Source organism: Thalassophryne amazonica, chromosome 3, assembly GCF_902500255.1.
Source record: "Thalassophryne amazonica chromosome 3, fThaAma1.1, whole genome shotgun sequence".
Taxonomy (NCBI): domain Eukaryota; kingdom Metazoa; phylum Chordata; class Actinopteri; order Batrachoidiformes; family Batrachoididae; genus Thalassophryne; species Thalassophryne amazonica.
Window position 1 is genome coordinate 16,078,583 of NC_047105.1, and position 21,669 is coordinate 16,100,251.

General features: G+C 44.0%; 1 protein-coding gene and 1 long non-coding RNA gene across 2 annotated transcripts in view; one reads left to right on the top strand and one right to left on the bottom strand.

Moving 5' to 3' along the window:
• arhgef10la (Rho guanine nucleotide exchange factor (GEF) 10-like a) overlaps positions 1–21,669 on the bottom strand; it is a 468,560-nt gene that overhangs the window by 16,511 nt on the left and 430,380 nt on the right. The window contains 1 exon segment of the mRNA XM_034165874.1: positions 18,915–19,057. Coding sequence (XP_034021765.1) covers positions 18,915–19,057 — 143 coding nt within the window.
• Positions 18,639–21,669, top strand: part of LOC117506371 — a 249,825-nt gene continuing 246,794 nt past the window's right edge. Inside the window, exons 1-2 of the long non-coding RNA XR_004559445.1 lie at positions 18,639–18,670; positions 20,911–20,916. This is a non-coding gene — a long non-coding RNA (uncharacterized LOC117506371). The remainder of the gene's footprint in view (positions 18,671–20,910; positions 20,917–21,669) is intronic.

The following is a 21,669-nucleotide window of genomic DNA, read 5'->3' on the forward strand; positions in this document are numbered from 1 at the left end:
TACATTTTACACAACGTCCCAACTTCATTGGAATTGGGGTTGTAGATTTCTACAATATGGTATATCAGTGCCATTTATCAAGATGTTTTCTTCCATTTAGTGTAGATTCAATTCATTTGGAATATGAAGAGGTGCCTGTGGGGATTCTCAGTCACCCAGGTCATGGTGTCCAAGTAGGTTGAGTCAGGTCAATTGAACCCATGTAGTTCCTTGAAAAAATGAAGAGACTGGTCTGAAACTGTGCTGTCATTTTACAAAAATTACAGCTACTTTGGCTGTTTTTATTTTAAAGCTGCATCCACTCTGGTCAGGGTCAACACAGCAGATCTGCAGTGGGATTTGGCACAAATTTTTACACTGGATGCCCTTTCTGACCCAACTCCAGAAACACACGCAGCCTCTGGTCTTCCTAATGCTACGTTTACACATAACGACGACAAGTCACGAATGCCACGAAGTACACATTCTTGGCCGCTGATCATGAATGTGATGATTCGGGGCAGAGGCGTCAGGCATCCTCAGGAACTGCTGCAACCTGTTACCACACGTTACGATTAATGGCACATGTTGCTGGAGAATTATCAGGAACCATTACGCACGGTCAAGAATAGTGTTCCGCGTTGTTACACGCTATCGCGTGCTATTGCGCGTAACAGCGCATCGTTAAGTTCTGTCGCGCTGTGAACGAGGTGAATTGTCTCCACACACACACACCCATATTCATCCAACCGAATTCAAATCACTTCAGTTTTTCAGAAGAACTTTGTGACTGCATGCGTAGATGGACTCTGTGCCATGGAGTGGCGCAGAGAGGAGGAGGAGGACAGCGCCAGATGTGTGGCTTCAAGCAGCTGTCGTCTGGCGCATTTTCCCAAACATCAGGCACATGCAGCAGGTGGAACACCTGCAGGAGCGCGCTGAAGAGCACTGAAATTTGACTTTTAGCCGACTTGGTGTGAGCAATCAAACTGAATGTGGTGCAGCAGAGTTTAATTGTGCGCACGCTTCTTCCTCTGCCGGAATGGAGAAGGTGCAGAGATGTCTGGCTGCACATGAGTCTCCTCTCGCTCCTCTGGTTCCTCTGGCTCAGACTCGTTCTCCCGCTCATCGGTTACTGAGGAGCTTCAGCAGGAACCGTGGAGCGACACTTGGAGCCGAGTTTAATTGTGCGCACATGACAGAAAATGGATCCGTCGTGGCGCGCAGTGAAATGTGACGCCGCGTTACAAGTCGTGTCAAAACTTGACAGTTTCCGTGTCACTTCGTAATAACGCGTGACAGTTTGGGCTCCAAGAACCATCGCAGGAACCACTATGAACGTTGTCACGTTCTATTAAGCATCACTACTCATCAAGACGGATCAATACGTTCAGTTGCGACCTCCACGACGTGAGACGAAATGAGGGTGGTGTGTGACATTCGTGGAAGATTTTTTGACAGGCAAAAACATGCTCCATGAATATCAAGAATATCACGCACCAACACGCACTATTAAGAAACCTATTCAGATGCGTTAAGTCACATTAAGAATGTCAGGAATGTGTCAGGAATGACAGAAAAATGACATTCGTAACGCGTCTTGCTTATGTGTAAACGCACCTTAAACGCACCTTAAGATGCCTCCCATCCAAGTACTAACCAGGACCTAATCTGCTTAGCTTCTGAGATGTGCCTGGATCAGGCTACACAGAGCAGAATGGCTGCCTCCTACTTTGGCCTTGTATTTATTGATTAATTATTTATGCAGATATTTTCTTCAATCAGGTGAATCTGAAAAAGAAACACTTTCTGGTATGACTGATAAATGAATTCAAAATACAAAAGTGAGTGGAGTTCAGTAATATGGCAAAGTCCATTATTAACTATGTTAGTTCAGTAGATATTTGGTGTCAGGGGTCTGGGTTTGTGACTCACTGAAGCATGTATTTGATCCTGCTCAGAGCTTCTGAAGTCATTTATAGATACAGGGTCAAAAATATAACCAGGTATGGGCCACTTAAAAAGATCCTTGGACCACTGCAACTTGCGGGCCATTTTAAACTCCACCCTCTCATTCCACTCTCACATCAAATCCATGACAAAATCTGATTTTTATCTTCTCAGAAACATCTCCAGACTCCAGCTCTCACTCCTGATTCTGTGGCTGAGACCCTCATCTGTGCCTTCATCATCACCAGTCCGGATTACTGTAACGGTTTTCTGTCCTGTTGACCCTGCAATTGCCTGGACACACTTATTTTCCCTTTCGTATGGCTTGCAAACTGGCATAGTGTGTTACTATGCTTTTTAATCTTTGAATTCATTTTATTAGGAAACGGAGCGTTCTGTGGCCTCAACTTTATCTAAATTCTGGGTCTTTTGCTGAGGCCTGGGGCTGGTGCTTAATGCTGACAAATTGTACTGTATTTGTTGTCTTTCTGATGCCTGATTCTTTTTTTATGATGCCTGATTTTTTTTTTTTATTTGTGTGAAGCGCCTTGAGGCGACTTTGTTGTGATTTGGCGCCATATGAATAAATGAAATGAAATGAAATGACAGGCTCCAATATGTGCAGAGTTCTGATGCTCTGATCCTGAGCCCTGGCAGCAAATCAATCCCACTCTGATTGACCTTCATTGGCTTCCTGCTAAGTCCTACATCTCCTGTAAAATCCTCCTCCTCACCTATAAATCCCGTCAAAATAACCTGAGTGCTAAAGAGCTATGGTCTCTAACTTCATCCCACTTTGTGACCTGCATCCTTGAGAATTTGCAAAGGCACTATATCAGTTAAAGTCTGTTCTGTGTAGGCCTGATCCCATCAGATCTCAGAAGCTAAGCAGGACCTGGTTAGTACTTGGATGGGAGACCTCTTTGGAACACCTATGTATGTTTCTCCAGGTAAAACTGGATGTGCATCAGGAAGGGCATCCAGCGTAAAACTTATACCAAATACCAATGCAGATCTGGCTGTATCCACTGTGGGGACCCCAAACAAAATGGGATCAGCCGAAAGAACAACAACAACATAATTATCATAACTTATTATTTCTTTGCTTGTTCCCCTTTGCGACCTGGGCCAAACGGGACAGTGTGTGTGATTGTCCTGGATCAAGACCGAGATCTAGGCTTTCAATGACTACCTGGACTTGGACGTGTATCTGTATGTGGTTAACTCTCTGGGGTCCGAGGGCATTTTTTGGACAGTTCACTCGCCTGGCATAAATGTTTTATTGTTGCTGTTAACTGCTCTCCCTGCATCCCACAATCAGGTTTTATGTCTCTTTTTTTTCAGGACAACCTGTGCTTTCAGAATATATATGTTTTTGTTGTGTTTTATAAGTGTAATAAAGGTTTACAATCAAAAATAGGCAAGGAAAAAATAAAGGGAAAAATAATTTTCCACACACATTTATTCAAAACACACAGCAAACTATAATAAACAACTGTTTTGACACTTCATAAAGGTAATTTGAGGTCTTGTTTGAAAGTCTGTACAACAGAAAGGTTCAAACAGTAAACACAAATGCACATTTTGAACAATATATACAAAATGGTCTATGCGTTTTGTTGTCCATTGATATGGTAAACAGTGCTTTACGCAGAGAAAGCAACAGAGTTATCCAGTAACATTCACATGCAAACTAGTGGAGCAATCCTGATAGTTACACACTCTTTGTTTGAGCACGTGAGATTGTCATCAGAGGCTCTCCGTGTGCTTCTGCTTTCACCGATCGCTGTGCGTAATGGCGCAGGGCACACTGAGTATGTACTAATAGTATGTACTCATTGGAGCACACAGGGAGCTATTCAAATGGGCCAACTAGTAACATATCACTCCTGAAAACGATCTTTGCCTTTTCACGTGAGGTAAATCTGCCCTACGATTGGATTTTGGAAAACCATGTGATGGTGAACCAATTCAGACTGGACACTCACATTGCGCACGTCATCACACAGCTTCTATGAGGAGTACAAAGATGGCCGATGGCTGGCTCGAACGTCCGCACAGTTAACTTTTCAGCAAAAAAAAAGTACGTTTCTATCTCATATCATTAAACAGTTATTTATAGTTTAGTAAACGTTGGTCTTATCCATCGTATATGATGGCGTCTGCCCCAGAGGGTTAAAAGTGTTCTTGGGCCTGCAGATCTCTGCCGTGGGATTCATGTCTCTGAGGCCTTGGCCTATGAAACTGATGAATGGGTGGACAGGCTGGACAGGTGTTTGGTGAAGCTTATATCTTTGCAGTGTAATGCAGATCCAAGTCTTTAGCGTCCTGGTGCTTTCTGTCTCATGGAATGGTTGTGAGACTTGAAGATGAACAAGTGATCTTCAGCACCGAACAGATGTCTTTGGTACTACTGTAGGTCTCTTCATGGGATCCTTGGGTACCACTGGAATGAGTGCATCAAATGACTGATTACTTTGGAAAACTCAGATGAGGAGTATCACTTGTATTGGCCATATAGAGGGGTGGTGGACAAGCGGTTAGTGCGCTTGTTTACAGTGCGAAAGGTTTCCAGTTCAAACCCCACCCTTGCCCATTCTCCTTGTTGCATCAGGAAGAGCATCTGGCCTAAAACTTATGTCAATTCAACATGCAAATCCGCTTCAGATTTGCTGTGGCTCCCCCGAGTAAAAAACAAGGAAGAAGCCAAAGGGACTTGCTTTGTGCGTCATCCAGCCTCAGCATGGAGGGCTCCAACGGCTGGAGAAGCCTAAAGGGATGCCCACGGTTCACCTGACTGTGCCAGATAGTGTTACTTTCAAGTTTTGGAAATAAGGCAGCTGTCTTACAGGTTGGTTGTCATCCAGGACCTGAGGTGGTTTTATGCTGTGGTGGATGCGTCAGTGTAGGGCAACAATCACATACCAACGACATCACTAAGTACGCTGTCCAAAAAAAGTGGAGGCTTTAGGACCTGTAGAGTAAACATAGCCAAAGTCATTGCAGCAGTACCCAAAGATTCTACAGAGAGACAGAGTACCAAATACATCCAGCCATCAACTTAGATCACTGGTTACTGCTTGGGTGTCTCGAAGATCCAGGATTCCACAAATATATCAGCATCAACAAACACCTCCGTCTGGTGTCCTCATGAGTCCAGACGTTCTTCCCAGATATCTCCTGACCTCATACATTGAGCCTCCAGAAACATATAATGTTGCATTTCACTTTTTCCTTCAGTTATTTGTTTCTGCTCTGTGATAGGTCTGGAAGCCCCAGTTTGGGAGCTAATGAGTTAGAGTAATAGACAAAATTCATGAATGTGCTGTCAGCATTGTCCTTGTGTGTAGGACACACTTTAGTGCAGCAGCTTTTAATTAAATGACTGTCACGATTACGTACCGACATGTGGGGGTCATAAATGTCATGCTTGCAGTTGTTGCTCTTGCTCTTAACCGTACCTCCAAATTTTTGTAATTTAGATTCCATGACACAAAGTGCATTTTTGCATCACTCTCTTTGCTTCTATCTATTTAAGAACACAATGGAAAATGACAGTTTTCTGGCACACAGTCTTAATGAATAGCTACGAAAAAAAAAAAAAACTTGCAATGAACCTTATCATGGCAACACATGTAGCCCCTGTAGTCCAAGGCGTGACAAGGGTTGGTTTGGGCATCATCTTGGAGCTCCTATCACTGTCAGTGCACGAGCTGCAGGAGCCTGAGCAATTAGTCAGCGAGAGCAAGCAGAGATGAGAACTCATCCCACACCCAAAGTGCACCAGCGGGCAGGGATTACCACCTGTTTGTGTGCCCTTGCCAGTGGGTCCTCCTTTGTTTGAAATGAGGAAAAAGAAGAGAAGCCTTTGATGTGTTTTCTCTTTTAATTGACTCCACAGCAGTGGGTGCCAGCTCTGCATCGGAAAATACATGCCGCGCATCTCTTTGGTTTTCAATTGGAGCCATCAAAAATTACATACATTATAAAGAAGAAAACTTCACCTGAAACAACCCACTGCAATTCAAATGAGGTGACGCATTTGTAAAGAAAAAATATAAAGTAATGCGGTGCATTTATCACAGCAATGATTAAGTAAAGTAAGTAAGTAAAGAGCCTTTATTGTCAATGTGTCCTCTGCATTTAACCCATCCTAATTACAGTCAGACACAATCCAACCACTAGGAGCAGTGAGCAGCCACAGTCCAGCCCCCGGGGACCAACTCCAGATGTAGAGACATTAGCTTGGTCAGGGGCAGAGAAAGGAGCAGACCCTAAATAAGCATGTTTTGTTGATTGTGGGGGGAACCTGGAGTACCCGGATTAAACCCATGCAGACACGGGGAGTACATGCAAACTCCACACAGAAAGGGCAGGAAGTGATCCCACGACCTTCTTGCTGTGAGGCACCAATGCTAACCACTAAGCCACCATGCCGTCCATCAAGCATGGTCTCTTCAAAAGGGACTTCCAGCTCATCGCTGGTTGACTCTGTAATTGCTGATCGCAGTTTTGCAAAGCAGTTGTTTCCTCCCACCTGGAATGTGACTATTCCACAAGAATATTCACTCTTCTGCTCATTGGCCACTGTATCAAATCCTCCTCCATTTGCTTGGATATGGGTTCTCTGGCCATATGACCAAGTGGGGTGTCGAGTTCCCCTCAGAGATGGCCTGCTAGTTAATCACCATGACCCCAGACCTTACTTGAGCAGAATCTGATAGAATTACCTCCATGTCCACTTTCTGGGAGTAGCCCTTCAGGCAAGAGACTTCTGCTTCTACTTTGAGTCCCTCCTCTATTGGGTTATCCTCCAAAGGCTCCAACTTATTTCTGCTCCAAGCACAGGAGGGACGGGGAGGAGGTAAGGATGGACAGGAGTGGCCAACAAGGGAAGCTTTGTTTTGGTCACGAAAAGCCGAGCTATTGCTACATCTAGTGGCAGAAACATGGTAACAATGGAAAAAATACAATCAGGAGATAATAACAAGGAGATACCCACCCTTGCCCTGGCTGCAGCAGATATGTTATTACTTTCAAGAGATAGGGAAGATCTTGTTCATTGCATGTTCCCAGACCTGATGTGAGCTTTCATGAACTGGCAGTCATTTACAGCCATATCTCAAGATAAAACATGCTAACAAGGCCCAAAATAGGAGGTTCTGTGGTCTACAGGTTTGCCTATCAGACATCCAAATTTCAGAGCTGAATGTGCAGTCATATTTAATGGAGTTACTTATGGAAACTCTGTGGAACCACTCATTCAATCACTGCCTTCAGTAATCCTGCACTTTCCCTGCTATTCACAGGGGGAAAAACTTTAAACATCAACTTACTTCAGAGTTCATCTTGCAAAAAAATGTAGATAAGAAATCTACAGTTTCCAAGCATTTCTGAAATGTCAACTACAGGATAAACAAGAGCAACTGAAGCCCCAAACCAACACCCTTGCATTAGTCTGCTGAATCCAGCTTTGCTTAGAGAGATGAGGTGGGCAGTGATGCTTGACGGTGGCACTATGTCCTTAACACTCATGTCAGCAGTGTGATTCAGCAACAATCCCTCCTGTGGTCCTCCCCCGAAATCTACAAACGCTACAGCTCGTCTGAACGGCTCATTAGTCCATCATTATGTCAGGTGACCAGGTGTCTGTCCTTTGCTTCGGGCAAATCTGTGTCTCACCTCTCAACTATGGAGAGCAAGTTAAATGGATGTATGAGTGACAAAAAAAGAAAACAGGCAGACAAAGAAATAGTGATGGAAAAAGGAAGCAACAAAGGCTGCCAGTCAATATTGATCAAAGCTTGTATGTCCTCTTTTGTGAAGCTTTGGTTATACGGGAGGAAAATCTGAATGCTGAACAGAGATCAGGCTTTGAAAACACACACGTCATACATGTCTGAAATCGTGTGTTGCTACTGGAAGAAATGTTGGCAGGTTTGGCCGAAATTACATGTTTCAAGAAAGCATCAGCTTCAGCAATTACTGTGTGACTGTCAGGAAAATCAAACGATGGTGGGTACCAGATCCTGTGCCTGCACCGCTTGGACATTTTGAAATGTTAAAAACAGTGATTCACTCGTGAGCAAATTGCTGCTTGGGCATTTGTTTGCACTTAAAACAGCTGAGCCTAACAGGGCTTAGTGACTATACTTTTGTGCTGAGATCCCTGGATGTGTTGACAGCGCCAAGGCGCCATTATATTCCACAGAAATGTGCAAATGTGATTCGCTGGCACCCCACGAGTTGTGTATTGGTTGTGTTTTGACTAGGGATGGGTATTGATAAGATTTTATCGATATCGATGCTATTATCGATTCTGCTTATCGATCCGATTCCTTATCGATTCCCTTATCGATACCTTGTGAATTTTGTACTAAAAGTAGGCTTTACAGGTTTTCTATGTATTTCATTGAGTCTTAAAGTAAATAAATATGAAATTGGTCACTGTATCATTGATCTCTGTACATAAATAAAAATAAACAAAACAGTGTTTTGCTTTGAACTTATTAATTCCGACTGGATTCTATCGTTCTAACTTGACTTGGCAGAGAGCCGCACAGCGTTTGGAGCTGTGTGAACAGAACGGAGGACAATTCTTGTTTCTTTCTCGCAACAAGACAGCAGTCCCAGTTAGTAACTTTAATCTGCACAAAAGTGACTCACGATTTCACATATTCAGGGATGAAAGTGACGAAAAACAAAAAAAGCTGAAACCCAAAATTACCCCCCAACACCAACTGCACGAAAATGAATTCTAGAAGCTCTGAAATGCAATCTGGGACTATTCCAGACAATAAACTGCAGTGAGTGCATCATCCATTTAGTGAGAAAAAAAAAAAACTTTCCTTATTCAAAGTCATTCCAGTAGTATTCTGCTCTTACTAGGATGGAGCAGTTTTCTAGTTTGGCAGATAGTTCTGGAGGAAATCACTGAAGAAATTAACACATTGAAAATATGGTTTGACCAAAACAAATTGTCATTAAACTTAAATAAGACAGGGATGAAATGGAGGTGTAAGAGTCACTAGGTGTTCACAGGAAACAATTATTTATTTCTGTATGTATGTATGTATTTATTTATGTATGTTCATTGTTAGTTGGTTTTACAACCCCTGGCAATAATTATGGAATCACTGTCCTCGGAGGATGTTCATTCAGTTGTTTAATTTTGTAGAAAAAAAGCAGATCACAGACATGACACAAAACTAAAGTCATTTCAAATGGCAACTTTCTGGCTTTAAGAAACACTATAAGAAATCAGGAAAAATAATTGTGGCAGTCAGTAACGGTTACTTTTTTAGACCAAGCAGAGGGGAAAAAAATATGGATCATTCCAAAGTGAACACTGTGGTGATGCGGGAGAGTTGCAGCGAAATTCATGCCGATGGCCATCGGCATGAATTTCGCTGCAACTCTTTTCATGGCCAAATCTTCTGTCACAGTGGAATGTGCCGAAAAAGTGCTGATGTCCACCTCTTCCGCAATTTCTCGGATAGTCACACGACGGTCCCACATCACCACAGCGTTCACTTTGGAAATGATCCGGTCATTTCAGCATGTTGATGGCCGCCCGGAGCGTGGCTCGCTCTCCACCGTTGTGCGGCCATCTTTAAACCGGTTGTACTGCTCCTTAATCTGTTTGATGCCCAGAGGATCGTCACTGAAAGCCGTCTGAATAATCCGAATGGTTTCCACCTGGCTGTCGCCCAGTTTCTGGCAAAATTTGATGCAGTCGCGCTGCTCCAGTTGTTCCGCCATTTTCCTTGCAAAGAAAATCCAATGAGAGACTCCACCCATCCTCACACAAAAGCTGCTTACAAACAAATGACGCAATCGACAGGCGTGAAAAAATTCACGCATGCGCATGAAGGTTCAAGGTTGGCTCATGCAAGCACACGTGATTCAAATCCATCAGGTTTTTGAAAAAAATAAAAAGGTCAGATACTTTTGTAACAGACCTCGTATTTGTTTTGTGAATTGTTTTGTAATTTGTGTCTGTAGCATGGCCCAAACAGAGGGTCGCCCCTTTAAGTCTGGTCTGCTTGAGGTTTCTTCCTCAGAGGGAGTTTTTCCTTACCACTGCTGCTCTGGGGGTTAGTAAGGTTAGACCTTACTTGAGTCAAGCGCCTTGAGGCAACTCTGTTGTGATTTGGCGCTATTTAAATGAAAATAGATTGAATTGAAATTGAAAAAATTATTTAACCAGGCTAGTCCCATTGAGATCTCTTTTACAAGGGAAACCTGGACATTTTTTATGTTTCCAATTCACCAAACCTGCATGATGTTAAATGTGGGAGGAAACCAGAGCACCAGGAGGAAACCCACACAAACACAGGGAGAACATACAAACTCCACACAAACAGTCACAACTGGGAATCGATCCCATGACTTTCTTGCTGTGAGGCTACAGTGCTAACAACTAAACCACCGTGCCTCCATAAAATGAAAATATGAAATAAAACACAAATATAACAATATAAAAGTCAAAACAATGGTATGCTTAAGTAAACATATCCTTAAGTAAAACACAAGTAAATCACCGCTTTTACAGCCAATTTTTGTCACGCAAGTTATCCGATGGACACATGAACTTGTGCAAGTCTCTGAATATGTCTTGGACTTCATTCACATCAATCTTTAAGAAGTACAAATGTGTTGTACTGTACGTTAAATCTGTCTGGAGGGAGGCTGTTCTAAAAAAAACTGAGAGGCCGTGTAAGACGTGAGACGAGTGAGGAAAGCCATCAGAGTCGCACACCACCGCCGCGCAGTACAAATATAATGTTAAGTGAAAAATGATTGATAATGGCCATGAAGGTGTTGACAAGTAAGTCGAGCTGAAAAGCGACGGGGAGAATATCAGTGCAGTCAAATGATTCACAAGTGCTGCCAATATGACAAAGTGGTGGAACATTCTTTGGGGAAAACAGTGGAAAGAAGTGACAAGAATACGAGTGCATGACCCTTTAGGAGGCATATAGCTTGCAAAAAGGTACTGAGTGCTGCTTCTGGAGATCAAGGATATGCACCACAGCCCCTGTGAAGTCAACCCTCCGGAGTCCACATTAGTGGGGAAGACAAGGTTAGCAAAGAAGTAACCAGAGCTGACCTGCTGAGCTCTACGGGGGATACTACAAATCAGAAGTGGTTCCGCTGCGTGGCTGTTCAGCTGATGAAGCTGGTGTCTCTGGAGACCTTGGCTGAAGAAAGAGGTGAAGGAATAAAGGGAGACAAGCCAAGATCACTCCTGATTATTGGGATCCTGAAGTGGACTCCGTGAGCAGCTGCGTGGTTCCTCCAGAAGATTTGTCATCGCGCCAACATTTGAAAGGAAATCCTCACACACTTTTCCACATTTTTTTTAAACTTCACTGTAATTAAGTATGTTTTTGCTAATTATACACTGCCTCGCATTTGCTATATTTTATTCTTCATGAGGACAATTTTAAACGGATTAACATGTTAAGAGCTTTACTATGCCACTTTCCAATTCTGGATATTTCACAACTGTTACTCATTTAAATATAAGCTATGAATACTTAGAAGTTTTCTTTGAAAACAAACACGCACATTTCATGATGACCACTGTCACATCACAACTTCTTTGAAGTACATTATTCCTCGATCCACCGCTCCACCTTCATCAGTCAGATAACTTAATGTTTTTCTTCCCAGGCAACATTTTTCAATAACTTTCACGAAGAGTGAGTCAGCCGTTTTTAAAACCTGACAAACGTGGGTTTGGTGGTGAGGAGGGGTGAATAAAACACATTATACAATATCAGATACATTTTGATTTGTGTTCTATGCAGACCCAAACCAGTTTAATACATATATCGTATATGTTATGTGGGCCGCTGAAGAGGAGGTACTGCTGGCCCACCACCACCAGAGGGCGCCCTGCTTGGAGTGCGGGCTCCAAGCACGAGAGGGCGCCAGACCCAGAAGGAGTGACAGCTGTCATTCATCCTCTGCACCAGCTGTCACTCGTTCATCATCATCATCATCATCACCATAAAGGCCGGACTGCAGCTCCACCTCCTCGCCGAGAAATCGACTACTGAAGAGGTAATTTCTCTGCTGACTAATACGTTGTGTAATAATCTGAACTTCTGTTGCAGCCGTTTTCCTGGTGTTTTGCCTTGTCTGTGGGATTGGCGTTTGGTGTGACAGCGACGGCTTCGCCTCACACCCCAAACCAGATAAGTGGTTAACCAGGAGCTGCACGAGTGTGTGATTGGAGGTGGAGGTGCTCCCTCCTAACTGTGTGCAGACTGTGGATTACTGAGTGTGCGGACTCACACTCCTTCATCTTGTCTCTGCTTTCTGCCAGCAGTACCAGGGTCGACAACCAAAGACAGAGGTCACCTGGGGACTCGGGACTTGGCGGCTCCGGTGTTCTTCAGACCGTTGGTGGTGGAAGCCGTGTGGGACGCGGCTTCTCTCTCGTCGGGGGTCTTCTATCTTCGAGCCTGCCCACACGTCACCTGGTGTCAATTGACTTTGCTAATTCTGTGTATTTCATTGTGTATCATCACAACATTAAATTGTTACTTTTTGGCTTAATTCATTGTCCGTTCATTTGCGCCCCCTGTTGTGGGTCCGTGCTACGACACCTTCCCAACAGTATATCTCCACTCCTGAAAAATTACAAAATTTATTACCAACATTTCTCAACATTGCACCCAGTGAGTCAAAGCTTCACATATTCTCAAGAAATGCTGCTTTTTCTCAGCATGCAAAAGATGGAGAACCATGCCCTACTTTTTCTGAGTTGGGCTCAAAACTTCTCAATGCCCCTCGTATATCGTAGAGTACAACACCATACGAATTGTTTGTGTTATCAACATGGTTTGATTTGTGAATTTGTGGTGATGTGACAGAGGCCAACAGGAAGTCAGTTCTGTGTGTATATATATATATATATATATATATATATATATATATATATATATATATATATATATATATATATATATATATACACACACACATAAATAAATGTAATTATTTTTTGAAGCCCACATAGTGACAGACTAGGCACACCCTGTCCTTGGTATTGTAACAGATAAACTAACGTGCTCAAAACAGTTCATAGCTTGTAATCAAACAGTTTTCAGTATAATTTGTAAATTGGACTTAGTTAATATGAGTTTGTTATAATAAACACGTAAAAAATGCACACCAAGATCCTCTGCTGAGGTGCATATGCAGAAACAGTAACTCAAATATAAAGAAAAAGCATAGCACACTCAAAATATTGATGTCCTGCTGCTGTTTTATTTCATAATAACGTTTCGGCCAAAGGCCTTCGTCAGATTGCAGCTTCAGTTGGACCAAATGTTCAAAATTGTTTGTCAACCCAGGTGCTCAAAACCCCCTCCAACGAGTGGGAGGTCCCAAGAGTGATGACACCCAGTGATTTCAGCCAATTCTAAAAATCAGAAGACAAAATTATTAAAAGTTCAGGAAAAACATCAGCATAAACAATACATAATTACAAAAACATAATCACAAAAAACATCTTAAATCGAAGTCAATGTTGAGTCCATGAGGAGTGAGAGTCTTCAAATGGTGGATCCAGAAGTGCTCTCTTTTTGACAGTAGCACTTCCAGGTTCCCACCTCTTGGTGGCACAGTTACATGTTTAATACCAATATATCTTAAAGAAGAGATAGGATGACTGAACTCCACAAAATGAGCTGCCACAGGATAATTTAAGTTTTTTCATCTTATTGTGCTCCTATGTTCTACAATCCGTGTTTTTAAAACACTGCTTGTTTTTCCCACGTAGGCTTTACCACATGGGCAGGTAATGATGTAGATAACAGATTTTTCACTGGGTGTCATCACTCTTGGGACCTCCCACTCGTTGGAGGGGGTTTTGAGCACCTGGGTTGACAAACAATTTTGAACATTTGGTCCAACTGAAGCTGCAATCTGACGAAGGCCTTTGGCCGAACGTTATTATGAAATACAACAGCAGCAGGACATCAATATTTTGAGTGTGCTATGCTTTTTCTTTATAAATATGAGTTTGCTAACATCCAAAATCTGCTAGTGATTTTTTTCATCGCATTTATTTTCAAGTACTAGGTGTCTAACACTTAAACTTTATGTTCAAACAATGTTAATGTCAACATCAGTCAACACAGCCGCCACTGAAAGCAGAACTACGGAAACCTTGCTTTGCATGTTGGGACCCGGAAAGACGGCATAGCGACCCTGAAGTCCATCAGGTTGGTGCTTGTCCCCGGATATCATGGTCAACAAGCAGATGAGACTACAACTACTCCTGGATGGAATGCCATCCTTGTAACCATTGCAAGTTACATGGATGGTACCCCTTTACAGGGTGGACGCGGACATTCCAGTTGAAGTGTCTTGTTCATGAAGCAGACAGGTAGCCTGAAGGACGTCTTACTGTAATGATCGTAGGATAACAACTCCCCCACACATACACACCTAGCAGTGACACACACACATAGGGCAGGTTTTTGCTAGTAACTAGAACTGAACTATAATCCCTAACTTGGTATTCCAACTCCTATGCCGCTGAGCTAACTGAACTCATGCAATAAAATTTATTGTCATCAAGCGTGATGATCCAACAAAACAAATGTATGTCAACATTTATGATTGGCTATTCTGTGTTAGCTGGTTATTAGTTTAAGTAATCTTCCTCACAAAGCAACAACTGAAACGAGTGAAATCATAACCTCCTTGGCACAGATGGTTGGGTTGTTTCGACAAATATATTTGATGTTTTGGTTTGCTTAGTTGTCCAAATACACTTACAGATATATTTTTTTAATACTCACATATATTCACTTTTATTTGCAGTGAAGGCTTGCTTGGCGCGCACGTTTGTTTTCAACAAAAGTTTTACTGCCCATACAGCCATTGCACGCTCACGCCTGGGAGCTATAATTAAACAGTAATGCTTTGCAGTTTAGCATCTGAATACCATATTAACATTACCCCGAAGAGTTTGGGCGCTGTCATTCATTATTGTCAACCACAGTAAGAGATGTTGCTCAGCTATCTCTAATGGCACATAGTACAAATGAACACCTTGGAGAATGACTCCACAGAAAATGAAAAGCATGACAGAGGCAGCACCCAGGATGACAGAAAATGTTGCATATTTAGCAACATAACTCACAGTGCACACCACTACAGCAAAATAAAGCTTATTTCTTGTCTGAGAGCGTCTTCATCTTAAAAAAAAAACAAAAAAAACAAGAAAAACTAAAATCTGATTCGTTGTCCGTGCAGCAGCTCCAGGCAGTAAATCTTGATGACATCACAGATTAAAATGCTGGCTCCCTAAAGCTGTGTGCATAAATCTTTTTCAGAAAATGAAAGGAGAAAAAAAAATTCCTCAAAAGCTGCAAAAATTGAAATGCAAATAAATAAAAACAAACAGCATGTCTAGCAGTTTCCCTTATGAACCCATTCCTAAAGTCCTTCAAACTGTATTTCATTGAAAACTGGAAATATTAATCAGCCGCAGGAGTTAACCTTGCATGGGATTAACCTCATGGAATTTGCTGGAATCTGGACAAGATTGGAACATCCAGTGGAACGTAGTGTCTCGTGGTGAGACATATGGCAAGATGAACTCCAACGATTTAAGTTCCTTGTCTCATCTGTCTGTGAGATACTGAGAAGCACAGCTAACAATTCTACTGGGAAAAGGTTGAAACACCAGCAGCAACTTATGCCAAGTTAGAGTACTGATAGGCAGGGATCCTACCTCTGGTGCCATGACCAGGTGCTGAGGTCAACAGCTGACACCATCTACACAGCCATCGCTCAGCAAAAAATATACCTTTAACCAGAGGCCATCACCTTCATCAAAACATGGAATAGTCTTGGACTGAGGGCTGCAGCAGAGCTCCTAGGAACAGGAAGGGATTGGCAGCTGCAAAGTCGATCTCTAGCACTCGGAGGTCCAAGCTTTTCTCTTCTACCTGTAAAGCCCACGAAGAGTCAAATGACCCTGGCTAGCTGACTTGGCTAGCCACATTCTTGTGTTTGCATAAAGCCCATGGAGAGTCAAATGACCCTGGCTAGCTGACTTGGCTAGCCACATTCTTGTGTTTGCATATTTGCTGTCTGTGTGTTCTGAGACTTCCTTGTTTACATAACAGAAGTAGCTCTCCACAGGGGATCTTGGAGTCACTTGCCTGCTTAGCTGAAAGGGCTGCATATGAAGCAGGAGTTGTGTGCAAAATGTGTAAAATTACAGCTGCCTAGTACACCTATTGCTACAACTATTTGTGCACCACAGCGGCTGAAAGATCTGTCGTTCTGGATGTCCCAGCTGGACAACATGTACTGTGTTTGGATAGACATGGACTAACAACTGCCCACTGTGACGCATGTGTGTCTGCTTGCTGTCATCATGTGGACATAATGACATAATAACAGTGTGGGGACTGTTAGTCATTGTGAGTGAATGTAACCTGTACCTACTGTATATATTTTGGTTTTCTGGTGTGTTTTTTGGTACATTTCAATAAAATCCAGAAAACAGTTTTCTTTTGGTGTGTTTTTTGGTACATTTCAATACAATTCAGAAAACAAAATTTCATCTCTCCCCCCCCCAGGGTAAAGTTATTTATCCACCTAAGCACAAATCAGCAGGCCTTTCAGACAGCAAATATGCAAACACATGAATGTGGCTAGCCAAGTCAGCCCCTCCCCTGAGGTGTTCTGAGACTTCCTTGTTTACATAACAGAAGTAACTCTCCACAAGGGATCTTGGAGTCATTTGACTATCCATGGACTTTAGAGGTAGATTGGTCATTTGACCAGACCTTGGCATTCTGGGTGCTAGGGAAGCAGCTCAAGATTCCCAGAGTAAATCTCCATGACCACTGAGGACAGCGTGCTGCTGCAGAAATATCCAAGCAAGACTATCCAACCAACGCGAAGAAGGAGTAAGTCCTACGTATTCCCTGAGGTGATATGGTGCCTGTGCTTATTCCCAGATTCCATAGCATGAGGTGGACGCAAGTCTACAGCCCCCCTCTCGATGGGATGCTAGCCCATCGCAGTTTTCTTCCCAAGCCTAGGCTGGTACCTATTTACAGCTGAGTGAACTTGGAAAATGTAGACGAACTGTTTTGTTTGAGGACACAGACAGCATGATCGGGAATCAAACCCAAATCTAGATATTGCTGGCCCATCTCCTATCCCACTGGGTAGGAAGCTCAATGAAAGTTTAGAAACAACTATCAAAAATAATGAGCAAATAAAATCTTGCGGAAAAGAAAAACTCCTAATTTTACAATCTATTTATTAAGAATCTGACGTCTTGGTCACTTTCATGAAAGAAAATCCAGCGGCGGCTCTTTTGGATGAGGGCTTTCAGTGCTGAAGGAGTACTGCTGCTTTGACTCCTGAGCTAGCTGACCATGGATGTATGCATTTTTTAACTTCCTACAACAAATGCATGACAATTATCTTCAAATGAAATATATCATATGTACATGTGAGCCTACAAAACACCGAATACCTTCTAACATAGCTTGAAGAAAGGCTATAATGGAGAGTTGCTGTGTTGGAGTACATACTGCATTATAGTACATACACAGTAAATTTAGCGTTAACTCTCTTCTGAGTGGCATCAAATATTCACAGTTAATTTAACATGACAGATTTTACTGTCAAGGAGTGTCTGTGTTCTTATGTTCAAACTCTTTTATCCTTCGGGCCCATTCACACTATGACGTGAAGTAGCTGATGCTAGCCGATGTACAGATTGTCAAAAATCTCTGAAATACCAGAAAAGGTTCACTCCGGGGGTCCAAATTTCTTGTCTTCAACACAGGTCGAAGTAGCTCAGTGGAGGGTACCGTTGAACCAGCAAAGCTCAACATTTGGCAACAGCCCACTGACTTAGTATAAATAGTAAGTCAACTTTCGCCATCTGAGAGTAGGTGAATTGGTAGCGCACTCCACGGAGCAGTACCATAGCTTGTAGAGCTCACTGTTGACTCAACGTTTGTGATGTCAGGTATCACAACGTAGCAACTTGACGTAACTCTTTCTACTGGTGCATCGTCAAGACAGGTTCTACATATTCCTTCACATTTTAACATATTTCTACACACTCCTTCATGTCCAAGGGATCCAGAGGAGTTGTTCTGTCCAGTCAAGCCACTGACGTTGGCTAGTGGAGGTCGGCAGAAGGCAACTGAGTACTAAACCAGGCATGGTAGCCTGGTTTGGCTCTCTTACTGTCCAGAGCAAATCCAGCAACTGAGAAAGTAGTTAGATATGCCAAGAAAATTATTGGCAAGAGAGAGTATCCCTCTTTAAAAACTATTTTCGAAACCTCGGTCATGGCGCAAGCTAAAAACATTCTTAAGGAGCCTTCCCATACCCTTTTCAGAGAAATACGAGCTCTTGCCATCAGGGAGACGGTATCGGGCTGTCAGGTATAAGAGTAATAGATTTAAAAATTCTTTTGTTCCTTTGTCTATTACTCTTTTGAATAAATCTGGATAGTACCTACAGACGCATTACTGGACACTGAGGGGTCTCACTGAAGACTAATTTTAACTGTTTCCTGTGTTCCCGTAAGTGTATATTATGTTGTTGTTGTATGATTGTACATGTTTACTATTCTAATCACAGCATTGCAAGCCCAAGACAAATTTCCCTTGGGACAATAAAGTTAACCTTGAACCTTGAACAGTGTACTAGCGGAGGTGACATAGTGGAAGTATGAATGTCGAAGATATCAAGCATGTTGAAAATTTTTCCAGGACCACGATGAACATCAGCGTTGCATGACTGGCGTCAACTTAAGTTTGGCAAATCTAGGGGCTGGTCAATGTTAGTCAGCTTTTTACTCTCCATCAGCAAATGCTGGGCTAAACGTCAGAGTGTGAGTGCACCATTAGCATGGTTGTTTGTACTATGAAGTTGTGCAACATTTTGAGTGCAGCAGTGGTTTATCTGCTTACCTGAGTGCTGAGGCTGGCAACGTCCATTACTGTGACAAAGTTCCCACAGCTGGCCCACACAGAGTCATCCAACACCAACAAGGACCGAACTGGTTCTGAACCCAAGCTTACGCATCTGTACGAGTCAGGTTCCCACAGGTTATCTTTAAGGGGGGAATACAAAGTAAAATCAAATAAAACAAGCACACCACTGAAAATCAAACCTAACCTCAGTCATTATCTTAACACATACTTTTCTCTTGAAAGCAGTCACACAGAGCCAGATGACGATGGCATTAGAGTTTTCCGGCTTCAGTGTGCACTTTGAAATATACTTTTAACTTTTTCTGAACGTCAGAACAAATCCAAAAGCTCAAAGCAGATATTTACTCTATCACTCGGTGAGAGAACACAGACAACAGGTTTGACTCAATAAAGACTTCGATTTGAAACACTGCGGCATAATAATATTGCACTCGTGCTAATTCCACATTAAAAAGTTTGCTCTCTGGTGAGTGGGAAAGCGAAGCGGAACTTTTCAGCACTGAGTGTTAATCACGCGGCCCATGTTGCAGCTGTGCACAGGAGCATTATAAAGGGAACTGGATAAGCATTTCCTTTGCTATGTGTTAATGAAGCAAAAATTAGAGAAGGGAGTGCACTCAGCCATTTAATTAACATTTTCGGTTGTTTATTTCTGGCGTTCAGAGAAGAATGGCTTCACAAGGCCTTTTGACACCCACAGGTTAATTGCTTGGCATGTTATAAAGGTCATTTTTTCACACACCTTTTCAAAATAAATGTCTCTCCATCCAAGGGTTCTGCCTATTTTTCAAAGTGAGGTCCAAATTCCAAATGTCGCCTTCTCATCATGCAAAATGATATATGTGAGTTTGCATAATGTCTGACGTGTTGATCCAAAGAAGGAAAGATGAAGAACATTACTGATACGAGCAATTTATGACTTATTGTTAAAACAGCTCCCCCTCTAGCTGCCACCTTATCGTGGTGGGGGAGTTTGTGCTCCCGGATGATCCCAGGAGCTATGGTGTCGGGGGCTTTGTGCTCCTTGTAGGGTATCCCAAGCCAAACAGGTCCTAGGTGACGGGTAAGACTAAGGGCAGTTCAGAAGCTCCCATGACCAGTAAAAAATCAAGGGCCGAGACATCGCCCGGTAAGGCGGAGCCGGGGCCCCACCATGGAGCCAGGCCTGGGGTTGGGGCTCGCGCTCGAGTGCCTGGTGGTCGGGCCTTAGCCCATGGGGCCTGGCTGGGCTCAGCCCGAAAGCGACGTGAGCCCGCCCTCCTGTGGGTTCACCACCCGCAGAGGGGGCCATGGGGGTTGGGTGCAGAGAGGATTGGGTGGCGGTCGAGGGCAGGTAGCCCGGCGGCCCGGTCCGTGATCACAGCCCCTGGCTGTTGAGACGTGGAATGTCACCTCGCTGGGGGGCGAAGGAGCCTGAGCTTGTGTGGGAGGTTGAGAGATACCGACTAGAGATAGTCGCGCTCACGTCCACGCACAGCTTGGGCTCTGGTACCCAACTCCTGGAGAGGGGCTGGACGCTCCACTTTTCTGGCGTTGCCCATGGGGAGAGGCGGAGAGCTGGGGTTGCATTGCTTATTGCTCCTCAGCTCAGTCGCCATGTGTTGGAGTTCACTCTGGTGAAAGAGAGGGTCGCGTCCCTACGCCTTCAGGTCGGGGACAGGTCTGTCACTGTTGTCTCGGCCTACAGGCCGAGCGGCAGTGCAGAATACCCGACCTTCTTGGAGTCCCTGGGAGGGGTACTAGATAGCGCTCCGAATGGGGACTCCATTGTTCTCCTGGGGGATTTCAACGCCCACGTGGGCGGTGACAGTGAGACCTGGAGGGGGGTGATTGGGAAGCACGGCCTCCCTGATCTGAACCTGAGTGGTGTTCAGTTGTTGGACTTCTGTGCTAGTCACAGTTTGTCCATCACGAACACCATGTTTGAGCACAAGGGTGTCCATAAGTGCATGTGGCACCAGGACACCCTGAGCCGGAGGTCAATGATCGACTTTGTAGTCGTATCATCTGACCTTCGGCCACGTGTCTCGGACACTCAAGTGAAGAGAGGGGCTGAGCTGTTGACCGATCACCACTTGGTGGTGAGTTTGATCCGCTGGGAGGGGAGGAAGCCGGTCAGACCTGGCAGGCCCAGACATATCGTGAGGGGCTGCTGGGAATGACTGGCAGAATACCCTGTCAGCAAGGTCTTCAACTCCCAACTCCAGGAGAGCTTCTCCCAGATCCGGGGGAGGTTGGAGACATGGAGTCCGAGTGGACCATGTTCTCCACCTCCACTGTCAATGCGGCCGCTCGTAGTTGTGCTCGCAAGGTCTCTGGTGCCTGTCGTGGCAGCAATCCCCAAACCCGGTCCGGTGGTGGACGCCGGAAGTAAGGGATGCCGTCAAGCTGAAGAAGGAGTCCTACTTGTCTTTGGTGGTAGGTGGGACCCCGGAGGCAGCTGACAGGTACTGGCAGGCCAAGCGTGCCGCAGCCCGTGCGGTCGCAGAGGCAAAAACTCGGGTCTGGGAGGAGTTCGGGGAGGCCATGGAAGAGGACTACTGGTCGGCCTCGAAGAAATTCTGGCAAACCGTCCAATGCCTCAGGAGGTGGAAGCAGCTCTCCACCAGCACTGTCTACGGTGCGGGTGGGGAGATGTTGACCCTGACTGAGGATGTTGTCGGGCAGTGGAAGGAATACTTCGAGGATCTCCTCAATCCCATCGTCACGTCTTCCGAAGAGGAAGCAGAGA